At 31.9% G+C, this 16,011-nt stretch overlaps 3 protein-coding genes across 4 annotated transcripts in view; 2 read left to right on the top strand and 1 right to left on the bottom strand.

Annotated features, from left to right (window-relative positions):
* LOC134236260 (calpain-9-like) overlaps positions 1–8,149 on the bottom strand; it is a 21,858-nt gene extending 13,709 nt beyond the window's left edge. The window contains exon 1 of one of the 2 annotated variants that reach the window (XM_062718441.1): positions 7,985–8,149. In XM_062718441.1, the coding sequence (XP_062574425.1) occupies positions 7,985–8,100 (116 nt within the window). In that variant the 5' untranslated portion in view covers positions 8,101–8,149. Of the gene's footprint in view, positions 1–4,648; positions 4,830–7,984 lie in introns of those variants that run through there. The other variant, XM_062718442.1, reaches the window with a different exon arrangement.
* On the top strand, positions 5,444–6,861 carry LOC134236280 (rhomboid-related protein 4-like). Its single transcript, XM_062718461.1, has 3 exons — positions 5,444–5,956; positions 6,264–6,377; positions 6,511–6,861. Exons 1-3 carry the CDS (start codon positions 5,485–5,487, stop codon positions 6,618–6,620), a joined length of 696 nt encoding a protein of 231 aa, XP_062574445.1. The 5' UTR covers positions 5,444–5,484; the 3' UTR covers positions 6,621–6,861.
* On the top strand, positions 8,133–16,011 carry LOC134236261 (cyclic GMP-AMP synthase-like). The gene is made up of 6 exons (XM_062718443.1): positions 8,133–8,220; positions 10,540–11,221; positions 11,639–11,841; positions 12,044–12,284; positions 12,888–13,094; positions 15,442–16,011. The coding sequence occupies exons 2-6, from the start codon at positions 10,555–10,557 to the stop codon at positions 15,843–15,845; spliced, it is 1,722 nt and encodes a 573-aa protein (XP_062574427.1). The 5' UTR covers positions 8,133–8,220; positions 10,540–10,554; the 3' UTR covers positions 15,846–16,011.

Here is a 16,011-nt window from a genome sequence, read left to right as displayed (position 1 = left end):
TATCCAAATATGAAACAAATATGTAAGACTCTATTGTATTTTGTTTCAAGCTAATTGGGATATGTCGAGTTGACATATGAATAGAAGTAAGTAATGTTAATTGATAATACATGCACTATCTAAATGTCGAGCTTGAGGGCACAGTTAGTATTTTCTTCTTGTGTTTAAATTCTACATCATATGGATACAGAAAGGTCTACTTTTAATTGGTACTCATGGAAATTCATACACATTGTTGGAAGACCTTGGGCTCGTTTTACAAAAGAACTTTCGACTAAGACCAAAAACTTTAGTTGATTGTAAAATTTTGCAAAATTAATGATTGGGTTAAAAATTGCAATCATGAAAACACTCCTTTTACATTCCTTTTAAAAAAGTTTAAAATTATTTTCAGTTTAATGCAAATAAGAAAGTTATAAGCAGGATAAATTTTAATCGTAGTTATAAGTTCTTTTGCAAAAACTCGGATGGGCCCCAAGTCTCCAAAAACTACATACATGTAGATATTGTCAATCAGAAGCTCAAGTATCTTTTCAATATCAACTTCAGAGTACTTGTGTGAACAATCAGATTGTTTTTAACAAACTACTTTTGCAGAATAACAAGGTAAGTAAATTTACAACTTTCATTTTTATTGACAAAGCAGCTTTCAATGATGTCAAAAAGTCTGGACTTTACTTTATCGGGGGAATGGTAAAATTGAATTTTTAAAAGTTAAAAGTTTTGATGCTAATTATTAAGGTCTTCCGTTTCCAACGGAAGACCTTCTACTGATTCTGTTGGTAAAGATTATTACTCTTTTTTTTCCTTCTACTTCCTAGACGCCAACTTTGAAGATTCATGTCTCATTCATTTCTAAATTGATATAGCTCAAACTTTCAGAGATACTAGAAGTTACTAAACTCTATCAGAATGCTGTCTAAAATTTCAAAAAGTCACTTCCGGTTTTGAGTTATTTCCCTTTAAACGAAAATTTATAGGCTTTCGTTTCAAGACAAGGCTGTCAGAAACGGCTTAACAAGAAATTCTACTGATTTTAGATAACAGAAGGACTGAAGTTGTGCACATCGGTTTTTGTTTTTCGATTTCTCTATTCAAAATGGCGCCAAATAGGGGTCAAAAATTAGAACGCTTAAAAGAGCCAAAATTACTCATATTTTGCTTTTTATCTTCTAAACTAAAAATATTTTGTTAAAATATATAGAACCTAATTTGTGCACAAAGATCTTTCAAATGATATCTGTCAAAAGTTTTTTTCCAGATATCTCAAAAGGTATTGAGAATTTGTTATACATCAACATATATATGATCAAAGAAGCGAAGTTGTTGAAAATCTCTGGTAAAATCTACTGATGTCATCAAAATACGTTTTTCCGGCCAAACCGGAAGTAGTCATATTTTTGCCGTTTTTGACATGTTTTGGGGAAATATTTGTCACTGGAAGCATAAAACTTAATTTTCCGTCCAACGACATCACTTCCGGTCAAACAGGAAGTAGCAAAAAATGGCTTACTTTTGCAATTTTCAACATAGATTTGGAATATTTAAATTATTAGAGACGTCATTTCTCTCCTCTTTTTTTTTTAAAGTTACTTCCGGTCAAACAGGACGGAAGACCCACTCGCTTTGCAACGAGCTTTGCTCTAGTTTTGATAAAATTTGTGATTTCAAATTTTCTTTAAGTATTATCGAAAACTATTATAATCTTATCGGTATTTTATTTTCAAATAAGGGACAAGATTCGGTCGTCACCATACCTTGTCCTTTATACACTCTAAAAAATTCTAAAATAAATAAAAATTTGTTATAACCCTGCTGTCTTTCGCCTTTTGCTGAGAATTTCATCTTCTAATATTTAAAACAAAATATATCAGTTCAGGTACATATTGCAATTTGAAGGATCAAATGATCTCAAAAATTATTTTGGAGGTACTCAGTAAGTTGGATCCAGTATAATTAATTATTTCTATAAAACCATGTAATGTATTTTTTAATAATTCTTTACTTACCATTTTTGGATTCTTTCCAATTAGGTTGGTTTTTTTTTTTTTTTTTTTTTTTTTTGGGGGGGGGGGGTTCTCTTTCAAACTTGTTTCTCAGTGAGAATGAAATGTGACAAATTACACATTGTATTCAAATGAAAATGATTAACAAACTATAAAAAAAAATATCCTGCATAAAAATAAATATCTACTTCAATGATCATAGGATAATTGTTTATCATCGATCGACACGTGTACTTCTAATCAACGATACATTAAACATTTTAATGTCCATTAAAACATAGGGAAGAGGGAAAACGTTTCATAATTTTGTTTTTGTAGGTTCTGAAATTTAGATGTAATATCACTTTTGTAACATTATTTCTCTACTATGAAATATTGATTTTACAATAGATGACATGTGGACTTGTATTGATTTTAAGGTCGAAACATTGGTCCTGGAGGAATATTTTGATATTGATACGACTAGCCTGCATGCATTTCAATTCTCCCCAGAAGTGGTCTTAACAGTGTAGTTAACTTTAAATTCGAGTTTATTTCAGCATTCCTCACTATTTTTTGACATACCTTCCCGGTCGGTTAAACTGTTATAAATAATTAAGAATTTTGTTTTAATGTATGGGGACCACGTGCAGAGAACGAATTACAAAACAAAAGCATTACTTTGAAACTATGTTACCTTAAAGCTTTTTTAAATATTATTTTATTTAAAAATAAATATATTACATTATTTCACTTATATTTATATATAAAAAAGCATTATTAATTGAGAAAATTCAGCGGAAGCTCAGTACAGGAAAAATACATGCTTTAAGAAAGTTATAATTTTCATGTCCTTTATTTTTATGAACTAAAATTCTGAATGCATTTAAAGAAACATATAGTTGGTCAATATGCATCTTAGTTATAGGATATTATTAATGGGAAAATTTGTTTTGATGAAAATTCCCTGATCTATCTACTGAAAAAATAAAATCAGTTTAGTTCTGATAAAACAGAAGAATTGATTCTTTTTTAAGAAGTTGGTTGATACAAAGAATGCTTGGGCTGTAACTAGTATATTATTCAAACAAATAACGTCCCCTGCAGGGAATTGTCCGGGTTTTTTTTTAACTTCACTTTGTTTCAACTAAATATCAATCAATCAATGCTGAATGTAAACAAATTTAGTAAAATACTTTCAGATATGATGCAGAATTTTAGTTAATAGTCCTTCTAAAAAAAATTAAAGAGATCGATTTTCAAGCGTTATTTAATGGGAGCAACATCAAATAGTGTGGAGACAGTTTGTCGCGTCTGAGTTATTAATGCAAAGAAAGTGAACAGAGTCAGTTCCATATTAGAAAAATATTTCATTTCGATTCTCCGTTTCTAAAGAAGAAATATGACTTTTTATCATTAAATGAATGAACTACATTTTCTCTTGGGAGCAATAAATAATCAAAATAAAAATGGTTGTACTAGTATAAGGGAATCAGCGAATAAGCTTCAGATGCAACATAAGGCTACTTCTAGTTTATTATGATAAGTAATCCCACTTTACAAAATTCTAGGTATAATCCTTTTGGAAAACATACACACGATAAAAGAATTAATGACATAAACAAACGGAAATTTCTTTAAGTATATCCAATATGTACTTAGTAAATCTCATAAAATAAATATGGCTTTGTTTCCACCCTAGGAATGCATCTTAGGAATTAAATTATTATAGTTATACAATCATGTTCGTCACGTACTTAAATTACTTTCATGTGTATAAAAATTTTATGTTCTTAGCAAACTTGAATTTTTGTAAACTTTATGAAAAATAATCAAAAACATATTTGTGTCGTAGTCGATGAAGCGATATAAATCATGAATACTAGCTTGTGGCACATACCCAATTAATAATAAAAGAACTTATAAAGCTCACATAAAACATCAAAAACCTCACAATTTAATGAAAGCAAATCACAGTCTGTGCCTTTAGAACTACTCAAATACACTTGTATATAATAGATACTCAATATACTTTCTTTGAAATTTTGCTTTACTGTGTATTTTTATCGAAAATCTCCAAAATATCTCAAGTTTTCAGTGTTTAACAACACGTACATATATATGAATAAAGAAAATCTCAATAATGAACATCTGATTGAATATATGCACATTTACTTTATTTTTTTAGTTTTATACGCTTTAGTCACACAGGTGAAAAAAAATGAAACATTAGTTTAAATCAATTAGCTGGACCGTAAACTTATTCACGGATTAAGGTGACTAAGAATTTATCGTACAGGTATTTAAGAAGAGGTGCATGCATGTGCACCAGATTTTGTTAATCGTCTTAACCCACGATTAGTTTACCCTATATTTAAAATTCGCTGATTCTTTTTAATTTCAGTGTGTTACAAATCTGTTAATTATATAATGCTACCCCTTCAATCCTCAATATAACACTCTGGTATTAGATCTAAACACGTGATTTTCGTACAAGATTTAACATAATTTGCAGCTAAAATGGAAATATTGAAAACATGATCCCCCATATATGTCTATATAGCATATTTAATTCACATTTAAGATCATTAAGATCATTAAAACCTTTGACACATATTGATTCCTGGTACACATGTATATATCCCGTTATTAGCTTCACTTACCTGGATTTACCTGTAGCGTATTAAATGTTTATGATCCTGGAAGATTCAGTATCCGTACCGATTGACGGGTTGTCTTCTTTTTAAGGAAAGGAAAACACGTAAAATAAATTATTGAACGAATTGAAGTGATAAAAGGATTACGGGCCAGCCGTATTCACCATTATCGACGAGTTTTACTGCGAAATCCCAAAACCACGCCGAACATGGCAACATGTAAACAAAAACACTGACGGACCAAGAACGACAACTCGTTGTTTTTTCTAAAAATCATATTAACAGTTGAACACATTCTCTCATATTTTTTCTACTCTAATATTAATAAGTATCAATGAGATTGGATTGAAATTTGATTTTAAGAAAAGAATTTTACTCGAGAACTTGACTTTTGTGATGCAATGAAAGTATTTCATTAAAATGTATTTTTGTCAAATATTTTTTGCACATATATTGGAGATTTTTCAAAAGGTTTTGGGGGATTTTTTATAAACTCGGTATTGCAGTAAATAGGACTGTCATCTGGAGTTTTGATATATTAATTAAAATATTTTTTGTCTCTTTCTTTCTAGTTCTGCACATCAAATAGATCAAAATGTACACATAATGATTCATCATGAGAAGCTCCAGCGGTAGTTACTTTAAAACATATAATTATTTATAATACTTTATAACCCAGTTAAAATCATGGTCAGTAAAACTGCATTGAATAAATAAATAAATGCAATAAATAAAAACATTCCAGGATTTAAGCATCGGGTTTGGAAAACCAACAATCCAATTCCAAGGACCAACTGTTTACAAACAAAAGCATAGCAACACGTTATTTTACGGATAGTAAAATGTTTAATAATACGCTATGTGATGTGACTTATCTCGTAAGTGAAGGTCGCAGTGGTTTATCAGATAAAGTATCGGAATGTTTAAGTAGTTTCCAACATATCCCATACATAACTGCGGCCTTTGTCTGCGTTCTTTTTTGCTGTTACTACAATCGAGATCGAAGATCTGGCGGAAAAGACGTATGGGTGAGTCCAGTTGCAGTCTTCGATGATGGCGAATATCACAGACTTTTGTTTGGACCATTTCATCACATGGACGAAGGACACTTGACGCTGAACCTAGCCCTATTTGCTGTGAAGTCCGCTATTCTAGAACAGATATACAAACCTGGCTACCTATTATATATGATCATTGTTTTCACATTTCTCAGCAGCCTGTTTTGTATATTTCTTAGAATTTTGGCAGCAGTCTTTTACAAGGACGTGGATAATTATAATAAAAGTCTTGTTCGAGGATGTGTAGGCATATCAGGTACATGTAAATGCACGTGGATACTACATGCTTTGTTAAATTTAGCCATTCAATTGTTGATTAAGTATAACAGAACTGAAAAAAAATCTCTGAATGAATTTATTAATACTGCATGTATATTTATGAATAATATTGCTTTAAATTGAAAAGGTTTGCTTTGCTGAAAGGCGAAGCATGATTGAGCATGATCCTATTATTTCCGATCCTAATTATATAATTTAAATACTAGAACCGTAAGAATTTAAAAATCAAGTGATCCTTGTGCTTAATATTTTTTTATTAAGTTGTATCTTTTATATTTGTACAGGAGTAATATTTGCATTGAAAGTTTTGATTTCTGACTTTACGAAAGTCGACGAGTTTGTTTACTGGATCGAGCTGATCGTGGTACACATTACGTCCCCTGGTACTTGTTTCACATGTAAGAATTATTATTCTCTCTCTCTCTCTCTCTCTCTCTCTCTCTCTCTCTCTCTCTCTCTCTCTGTTTATCAATGTGAGTTTATACAGAGACACAAAGCAATTAATTTAAAAATATCAAATTTTGGTTTCAGCCCATCTCGGTGGAATATTAGTCGGAGTATTGTACAAGTACACTTTTCTCCAACGCCTCATGTATTTTGGGGGTCTGGATGAGATTGCTTTAAGAAGTTATGGTGCATGAAATGACTGTACACGTTTATAGAAAGGTAGTAGGGTACATGTTTTAATGTATACCTATTTCCGCAGAACGTCTTCGTTGAGAGGATAATTAACATGGGACAGAACCACGTGTGATTCTATGGGATCTTAAATTGTGCAATACTGTATAAGAATCCATTTGAATGGATGGTAAGCAATTTATATAAAAGAATTAAGTGTGTTACATGTATTTCAAGTTTTTTCGAGGATTACAAAGATATGATGTTGCTTCTATAATAATAGATTTTGCAAATCATAAGAAGTCACTTCTTTTGTTTTGTATTACTTTTCTTTAAATGCTATTGCAAAGAATGGATAATGATTAAATTTTACCACTCAATGTTGCTTCAAAGAGCTTATGGAGGAGAACCTTTCTAAGGAAAAATAGTGCTCAGTGTCCATTGCCATTATTCAGTGCATAATAAACGACACTAAGCAAGCCATGTGCATAGATTTCATGAACAATAGTTGTTCCATCAGATATGCACACAATGTCATATTCATCTATAATACAATATTTAACATGTTTAATTTTACTTTGAATGCTTTTTTTCGAACAGATGAAAATGTAAACAATAAAACGTCTTTCTTTCTTTGTTAGTTCGGGAATTAACGTCGAGCTATTGTAGAAAAATATTACATAACCCGCTTAAGAACGGGTTATGTATTTTTCTGCATTAACAGCTGCGGCATTAATTTTCGTACTAACAACCCAAGAAAACACTTTATCATTTAAATGTAATATATATACTCGTACATGTATTCTTTTAATAGATATTAATTGCGTATATTTATATTTTGTTAGTTAAGAAAACCATCAAATTCAGAGAGAGAGAGAGTTGTAAAAATTCGGTTAGCAGCAGGCATTTATTGTTTTAATTACTAGTAATTGTCAGTCATACATTTTGAGTTTCATGAAAATACAAATAGCCAGTAAGATGTTCTCACAATGTGAAGCCAGCACAATCCATGTATATTTTTTATTGCTAAATTTAATATATATCACTTCAAAGGTCCCCGAATGAATTTGAACATGAACATCAGAGAAACACTTAATGACTCACTGCACTTGATATTTGATAACAATCTCGTTTAACTGTGAGCAATTTTGTTCGGAAAATCCCATCTGTTGTACTGTGTTCTGTATGAGATTTCCCGAAATCAAAGTAATTTTTAAAAAATACTTTACTTTTTTGCATTAAGTGAAAAGTGATTGAAGAAGAGTATCATATTGTGTAAACATTTTGATTTAGTATGTTATGCAAATGCGGAAGTGTTTCGGTAGTATTTGCATGTTTATGACTACCCGTTACAAGAAAAGTATATAAAAAGGAGTATTAAAAATACAGCGTTCTAATAAAGATGCAATTACATAGGTATTTAAGTAGTATGCCCATGTGAAGGGAGGGGGTTAAAATCCTTCTTTCTCCCCATTCTCTCTCGTCCTGCCACATGCACTTCATCCCCCTACCTCCCCCACATTGTATTAATAGGTCATTTTCGAAAGAGAAAGTAAACTTAGAATCATTACATCACCACCTCGTGGTGTTTACTCCGTGGGCGTTAGCTGGACGAAGGCGAAGGTAAGCGTATCAAAAGGTGTGGAATAAGTAACTAGGTCAATATATTATTGTGTGTGTAAGTAATAATAGTAAATATATTGTTATAATTAATAATTCAAATAGGTTTTTCATACATTTCTGCTCTATTTTAAACATTTCAACGTTTAATATCATACTGGTACATCAGTATAGACATGGGGAATGCAACAGATAAACTCAATCCTTTTTGAGGGTATGAAAGTATGCACTTTCATTCGTTCCTTGGAACACTCTCGTTTTTAACTGGTAATATATATGCGAAGAGTGTTTCATACAACCGATTTCGTATGACATTTGAAGAATAAAATGAATTTGGTCATTTATTTACAATCTATATACGAGTTCAATGCACCAAATTAAATATAGATAACTTTAATAGGTTCAATGATTATGAAAGTTCCTTAAAATGGAGGTATTTATATTACTAAAAACAGAAGATATAATTGAATGTTCATGTCGTTTTCCCTCCCGTAAACATATGCTACATGTATAACAGTATCGATTTATGAGTAACAATATAAATAGGCATTTAGAGCATTCATTGCTGTGCTCTAACTCAGTCAATATCTATCAAATGAGAACAGTCTAAAGACATAGGATATTCAGAAAGAATTTGTCCCAAAGTTAAACCTCGATTCCAAAACATGAGAACAAAAAATCCTTCTCCCAAAATTATTTCAGAAATTTATTCTAATTTTACCCTGAACAAATTAATTTGAATACAAAGACAGTAAAATATAGAAGCTATGATTAAAACGCATTTTTTTAAAATCTAGATTTTATATATCCCATAATCTACACTGTATGTACGTTAACTCCCCATTGAAAAATATTGGACTTGATAGGATTTATATCTCATTCCTGTGTAATTGTATTGTTTTGTATGGGTTTAAAAATCAAGTCCACTGGTAAAGGCTAAAGAGGTGTTGGGAGAAATCTGTCAATACCTAACTTATACAGTCTTTAAATGACCTGGACCTCATTTTTTACAGTGATCTGATGACCATCAGATCTGCTTAGCCATGTAATGATAATTAGCCTTTGGCTACAAACAGAAGGTTTACACAGGAGTTATATGCTGCATGCTGGCGGATCTAAGAGGGGCCTTACTCTCCTTCATGGTTCATGTATTTAAATATACATTTTATGAGCTGATATCTTCCTTGAATATGTGGCACACTCAAACATTGTAGCTGTCGTGATTTCACATCTCTGGACCCTAAATTATTGCATTTTATCATATTTAGTTGCAGCATATTGGAAATCCATGAGCACCCCCTCGCCTACATATATGTATACAGTATACCCCTTTTATACAGTTTGGTTGACTTCTTCCATATTCATATATAAAATAAAGCATATTTCCCATATTTCAAGCAAACCGTTGGATGCCCCCACCTTATTTTTACTTCAAGTGTATTATAGTTTCTGTTAAACCTTACAGAAAAATCATATCTACATGTTTATATTGTAAATTTAACAATTGAAAGTTAACCTATTAAATTCAAAATATTGTTGTCCCCGCTTTTGGACTCTCATTGGGTGAGCTGCTATTATTTATGGCATACGTTTTGTCAAATATGAATGCCATATCATATGTCATTCCATGCAAAGTAATCACCAAATTTAGTGGGTTTTTTTGAAAATTTGTTTCAAACATGAAGATCTACATTAATGGTTCAAAAGTCATACCATATGCTCCAAAACATCTCGTCTCAGTAATGCACAGTAATGAACATGTCAAATATGAAATCCCTATCTCGATCTTCTCAATCAAAAGTTAGAAGGAAAAAACATTTTTGAAAAGTAAGAATAACTTCATGGTCAGGGTCACAAGGTATAAAATTATAGTATATTTAGAGAGGTTTTGTCACAGGTAATATGTATGCATAATGTGAAAGCCCTTTCCTTTCTATTTTAAAAGTTATGACTAATTAAAGTAATATCTATAGGATCAAGGGGTAAAAAATCATGAAAATTTGGAAACTCCATCTTCGCAAGCCAAGCATATCTGATCCGCATACCCTTGATCTAGGTGCTATGAAAAAATATTCCTCACTGCTGAAGGGCCCCAAGTGCCGAGTACAGGTTTAAATCTGCAGCGCTACACCGGCCGGTGGTTATGGTGTCTCAATATGAGTGAACTTTTCTCAAAGGGACTTAAAGTTACGAACAAACAATAAATATTTATAAAACGATGCTTCCTGAAAAGGTTAAGATTTATTGAATGAATGTGATCTATTATTTCCGATAGACGAAACTTTGGCCTGTACATTTTAGCTGATTGTATTTCTGTTTCAGACTGAAAAAGAAACAATGCCCATTAAGTGTACGGTTTGTCAGCATGAATGTTTGAATGAACACGGACTCAAAATACACTTTTCAATAAAGCACAAGGAGGATCATGCAGGAAAACACAAGATCTGTGATACTGGCAAACAGTATTGTTCTGGAATGACCGAAAATCGTGTGACCAAACCCAGGGAAGTTGATGATGCTAAGCATCGACAAAGACCATCGACTATAGGAGAAAATGATGCAAAACATCGTCAAAGACGATCATTAATAGGAGAAGATCATGAAAGACATCGTCGAAAACCATCAATTTTAGAAAAAAGTGATGATAAACATCGCCGAAGACCACCGACGACAGGTAGGAAAGACGAGCAAACGGACAAAGGTAGTCGGCAACTAAAATCTAGTTGTACAGAAAAACCTAAAACAGACAAAGATGAACAAGATGCCAAATGTTCCGGTTATGGAGAGGCAGGTGGAAGCACAAAAGTGAAACATACCAAGGCATCGCCAATAAAAGGTCGTCCTACATCAAACTGTTCTAGAGATGTGGGTAAAAGCCAGAAAGACAAAAAGCTTGTTAAGAAGGACCAACAAAGACAGCAAACGCCCAAAGTGTATCCTGAACAATTACTTAGAGGAACAAAAGAACAACCAGACACCAGAAGGTTAACTTCAACACCATCATGTAAGTCGAAAATGTTTCTTGAACAAAAATACATGTACATGCTGATTCCATCTGCTATAAATAAGAAATCTAAAATCGGATATTTTGAAGCCGAGTTATTTTTAACATTGTTGCTCTAATAATAAAGTTGAGATTTAAACGTCAGGTAAAGTAAGTAAGTAATCATTTATTATAGTGACATTGTGCATATAAACATTTCAATAAACATTGTAAACAAAATACGTCAGACTGAATTTGCACCCGGCCCATTGGACCTATAAGTCACTTTTTCCATTATTACATTTATATAAATTTACACATGCAGAAGATTCTTTCTATGGTTAAATGCTGTATGGACAAATTTGGCTAATTTTATTTGGTAATTTTGGTTTTAAATTTTAAACAAATAATCATTATCAATACAATCAGGTATTTCAGACTCGTCCTTACCGTGTCCTGCAAGAGATGTAAGCAAGTACATCTCTATGCTTGAAGGAGGCATTAAACGTCGAAAAAAAGACAGCGAGGCAAGAATACCCGGTGTCAATAAGTTCATGGAAAGCTTAACTACAGCTTTTGAAAGGCTTCAAGATGTACCTTTGGATTTGTTCAAATCAGGGTCATACTATGACAAAACTAAGGTAGGTGTGATTTGAAAAAGAAATATGTTTAATTAAATGTAAAGAAATTGTCTTTGAAAAAGATTTTTTGATAAAAGGAATCTGTTGTATGCTCTACTGGAAAGGAAGGGTATAAAGACACACTATATTTACTACAAATGAATGTTTTTTGCATCATGGTACATGTTATTTGTTTTATTTAAATCTATCCTTGCTTTAACAGATTGACTACGACGATGAATTTGATTTTATGGTTTATCCAAGCGCAAAGTTTGAGGCAGTTTTCATAAACTGCCCCCCAGGATATTGTAAGATAAAGAAAGACCAGACAACCAGCAAGGATCTTGATCAGTTGTGTAACAAAGACGGATACCTTTTTCCTGAACTTTTCAAACAAAAAATGTTCAGCATATTTGACACTTGTATCACTAGTCTGGAATTCCGACAAGGAAGGAGAACAGAAAGTAGGTTTCTTGTCCATTGTACTGAAATGTTTGCGAAAGGTACACTGTAATGGAATATTCGCCAAAGGTACACTGTAAAGAATTATTCGCCAAAGGTACACTGTATTGAAATATTTGCGAAAGGTACACTGTATTGAAATATTTGCGAAAGGTACACTGTATTGAAATATTTGCGAAAGGTACACTGTAATGAAATATTTGCGAAAGATACACTGTATTGAAATGCTCGAATAAGTGCACTGTAATGAAATAATTGGGAAGTGTACACTATATAATGAAATACTTTTGAAAGGTTCACTGTAATAAAATGTTCTTGAAAGGCACACTTTCTAATTATAAAATTGATCAACATAAGGATATTAATGAATTAGATAGGAAATTACATGTAAAAATTATTGATTGAAATACGGTGCTTCACGCCGGTATCACTGGTATTAAACGATTTAGAGCTTCTGGATAAATTTGCATGCAGAATTGAATATTTTTGTGAGATTATTAGAATCGTTTTAACAAAGTCATACCGGTATTTGCATAATTACAAATATTTCAGAGCAAAGGAATCAGAAAGACATAGTTTATTCTGTTTTATTGTACATGTTTTAGGAATAGAACGTCAACCGGGAAGCCCGGCTTTTACACTTGAATTTGACCTTGGAGGAGGAAATAAAGTAGATATTGACCTAGTACCTGCTTTAAGGGTAGATACCTGGCCAAGAAACTTCAGAGAAATTCACCCCGATTGGATTAAAAAGGAGTATGCCGAAAGAGCAATGAAATGTTTTCATGTTGTAACAAAGACATATCCAACAGGTAAGCCCCTCATGTGTTTTTTGCAAATTATTCAATTATACTTTATTATATACCCATAAATTTCCTTGTTTTTGTAACTGTTAATTTTACAGAGTTTGATCCGATTTTCCGGATCACCACACTGTGGTTTTCTGAATCCATATCACCACTCTCTGAAACTGATGACGTAGTACGCAGAAACATGACGTTATTTTTCTTGTGCGTTAAAAAGTCCCTTGTTTTTGTGCTTTGTTTTATAGATAAATGTTATAAGATTGATCTCTAAAGTTTTCTTTGCTATATTTTGCTATTTATCAGGGGGGTATATAATAAATTTATCATTATAACAGTAACTTGATCCGAAGAGCTGTATCACGTCTCGTTGACAGGCGCGGACCATCAGATCAAACTCGACGCTTCGCGTCTCGTTAGATCTGATGATCTGCGCCTGTCAACTCGACGTGATACGGCTCTTCGGATCAAGTTACTGTTATGATAATATATATATATATATATATATATATATATATATATATATATATATATATTATTTAGTCGAATACGGCACAAACTTTTAGCATTTTCAGGTCACTAATTGTGTATTGTTTGAGGTGAAATATTTAGAATAAGCCTTTTGAATGAACATTTTAAAGATGAAATTGAACTGACCATCATATCTTTATGTAAGCATTCTGACAGCCAAGACTAACTTTGTCGAGCTTATACAGCTCGGCAAACTTTTTAAGCTCACATGGTTTTTTGCACAAATTAAGGTAACATTGTTTTAATGTAATATTGTGTATCGAGACAACAAAATACATTTTAAAAGTATTTGTTTACATAATTTGTGTTTTTTTTTCATTTACTGAAACATAATTCACACAAATCAATTGGTAGAACTTTGATATATTCATGGCTCAACCATTCTCATTTGAATTTTTGTGGTTTCTTGCCAATTGCAGCTGTCTTTTTATCCGTTCTTTTGAAAGCAATAGCTCTTGGCAGAAACGTAGACATGGGCACAGTACAGCTACTGTAACTTGTATTTGCTGTACATTTTGAATCTTTAGCTCGGGGTGATAATAGTATTTTTCATCTGTTTGACTGCTTTCTATGTTAATAAGTTGGGATTTTTCAGAGTCAACTTCTAAAATCTAGAATCATGAGAGAATCATCCCACTGCAAAATTTTAACTTTCAAACCGTAAATGCAGAAGAATTTTCCTTTCCATACAAGGAATTTACTATTCAAAAAAATAAACAATACTTCATTATCCTACCCTTTAGTGTGATTTCCTTCTGCAATTTTATCCCTTTTCGGCGCTACATTTCGACAAAACCAAGAGGAGTATGGCAAATGAGCAAATATTTTTAAAAAACACTCACCTTGAAGAAGAAAATTTAAAATTTTCAACTGCATGGTATCAAGGAAAGCTCGTTTTATACGATTTGTAAAAAACCTATGGTAGAATCGTATAGTCGAAACATCCTACCATTTATTTATAATTTCCCCTTTAAAACATTCACTTTGGAAACTTAAGATAATAATTTTAAAAGGCATTTATGCTTGACATTATATATGTAATATAACGAAGGGATATGTTATTGTACTGCAGTTCAAAAATGGTATTTTTTATTACAACGATGTGACCTTAATTTGTGCGAAAAACCATGTGAGCGTAAAAAGTTTGTTGAGCTGTACATGTATATTTCAAGGTTTTTCATATTAAACTGGGTCAACAAGATTTAGGACAATAGATTTGTTTCGTACACACATTTTTCTTGATTTCAAAGCATAGCAATTTAATTAATATTTATAATAATCAATTTTAAGAAGTATGCCAACCTCTCGGTAACCAGCAGAGGAATGTATTTACTGTAATAGTATACTACATGTAACTCTACAAATTTTCGAAATTCTAATTCAACATGCCACAAAACCTCTTTTGAGTAAATGGGGTTCAAACTTCACCATTAGAAGAGCAACATTAAATAATCCAGAACCCGAGGGCTTGAAAAGGCAAAATTTAAAATTATAAAGCTTCATAATGATTGTAGTAAATATTTTCATAAATTATGGTCCCAAGGGATAGGGATAAGGAGATCAATAAAAATGATCGAAATATTTATAGGGGCATTTATAGGAATGATTCTTTTTAAAAACAGTTGGCATATATTTAGAATAGTAGTAGCTGGGTGACGATAAGTCACAACTTCATGCACATATGTACAGCTTAGATTCATTGCCCCATTTGATGTTTTTTTTCTTGAATTACCACGAAAATTATTTAAGCTAAGAAAAAAATTAAATAAGAGAGGTGTATGTTGATTAAATATATACTTAATCACATCAGTATCTTTCTCTGTAGATCACCCTAATGCCGATCTTCTATGGAGGGTTTCCTTCTCACACGCCGAGAAAGAACTTATACTTCATGCGAACCAAAAAGACAATGGCTGCCGAAAAGAGATTTTCAAGCTGCTGAAAAAAATAAAAGAAAATATCAAAAATGAAAATCCTACGAAAATCGACAAATTTAGCAGCTATCATCTTAAGATGTTCATGCTTGGGTTTTATGATCGACATCAAGATTTCTCCCAGGAAAATAAGGAACGTTTGTTCAAACAAAGCATTACAGAGCTTATCGGCTGTTTAAGATGCGGAAAAATCAAAAATTATTTCATTCCATGTGACAACGTTTTATTTTTTGTTCCAAACAGTGAAAAAACACTTGTTGCTCACGAATTATCTAAAATACAAGAGAAGTGCTAAACGTAAAATTTCCGTCAATTCCTTATTCTTAAGTGATAATTGGATACATTTAACTTCATACATGTATGTTATAAAACCCTTTGAAAAATTACACACTTTGATAAATCAAAGAAGGTTTAATATGGAACCGAGGAAACGATGATTCATGAAACACGTTTGAAAAAAA

This window comes from Saccostrea cucullata, unplaced genomic scaffold (assembly GCF_032062105.1).
Source record: "Saccostrea cucullata isolate Sc308-1 unplaced genomic scaffold, CSIRO_AGI_Scuc_v1 ctg87, whole genome shotgun sequence".
In the NCBI taxonomy this organism is placed as follows: Eukaryota; Metazoa; Mollusca; class Bivalvia; order Ostreida; family Ostreidae; genus Saccostrea; species Saccostrea cuccullata.
Note: the sequence above shows the minus strand (reverse complement) of the source record. Positions and strands in the feature narration are given on the sequence as shown.

Excerpts from the sequence above, each read along its gene's own strand:
- LOC134236261 (XM_062718443.1), top strand. The coding sequence starts at position 10,555 with ATGCCCATTAAGTGTACGGTTTGTCAGCATGAATGTTTGAATGAACAC. Across the intron at positions 11,222-11,638 it reads GTTAACTTCAACACCATCAT|ACTCGTCCTTACCGTGTCCT; the intron begins GTAAGTCGAAAA and ends CAGGTATTTCAG. Across the intron at positions 11,842-12,043 it reads CATACTATGACAAAACTAAG|ATTGACTACGACGATGAATT; the intron begins GTAGGTGTGATT and ends TTGCTTTAACAG.
- LOC134236280 (XM_062718461.1), top strand. The coding sequence starts at position 5,485 with ATGTTTAATAATACGCTATGTGATGTGACTTATCTCGTAAGTGAAGGT. Across the intron at positions 5,957-6,263 it reads AGGATGTGTAGGCATATCAG|GAGTAATATTTGCATTGAAA; the intron begins GTACATGTAAAT and ends ATATTTGTACAG. Across the intron at positions 6,378-6,510 it reads CCCTGGTACTTGTTTCACAT|CCCATCTCGGTGGAATATTA; the intron begins GTAAGAATTATT and ends TTTTGGTTTCAG.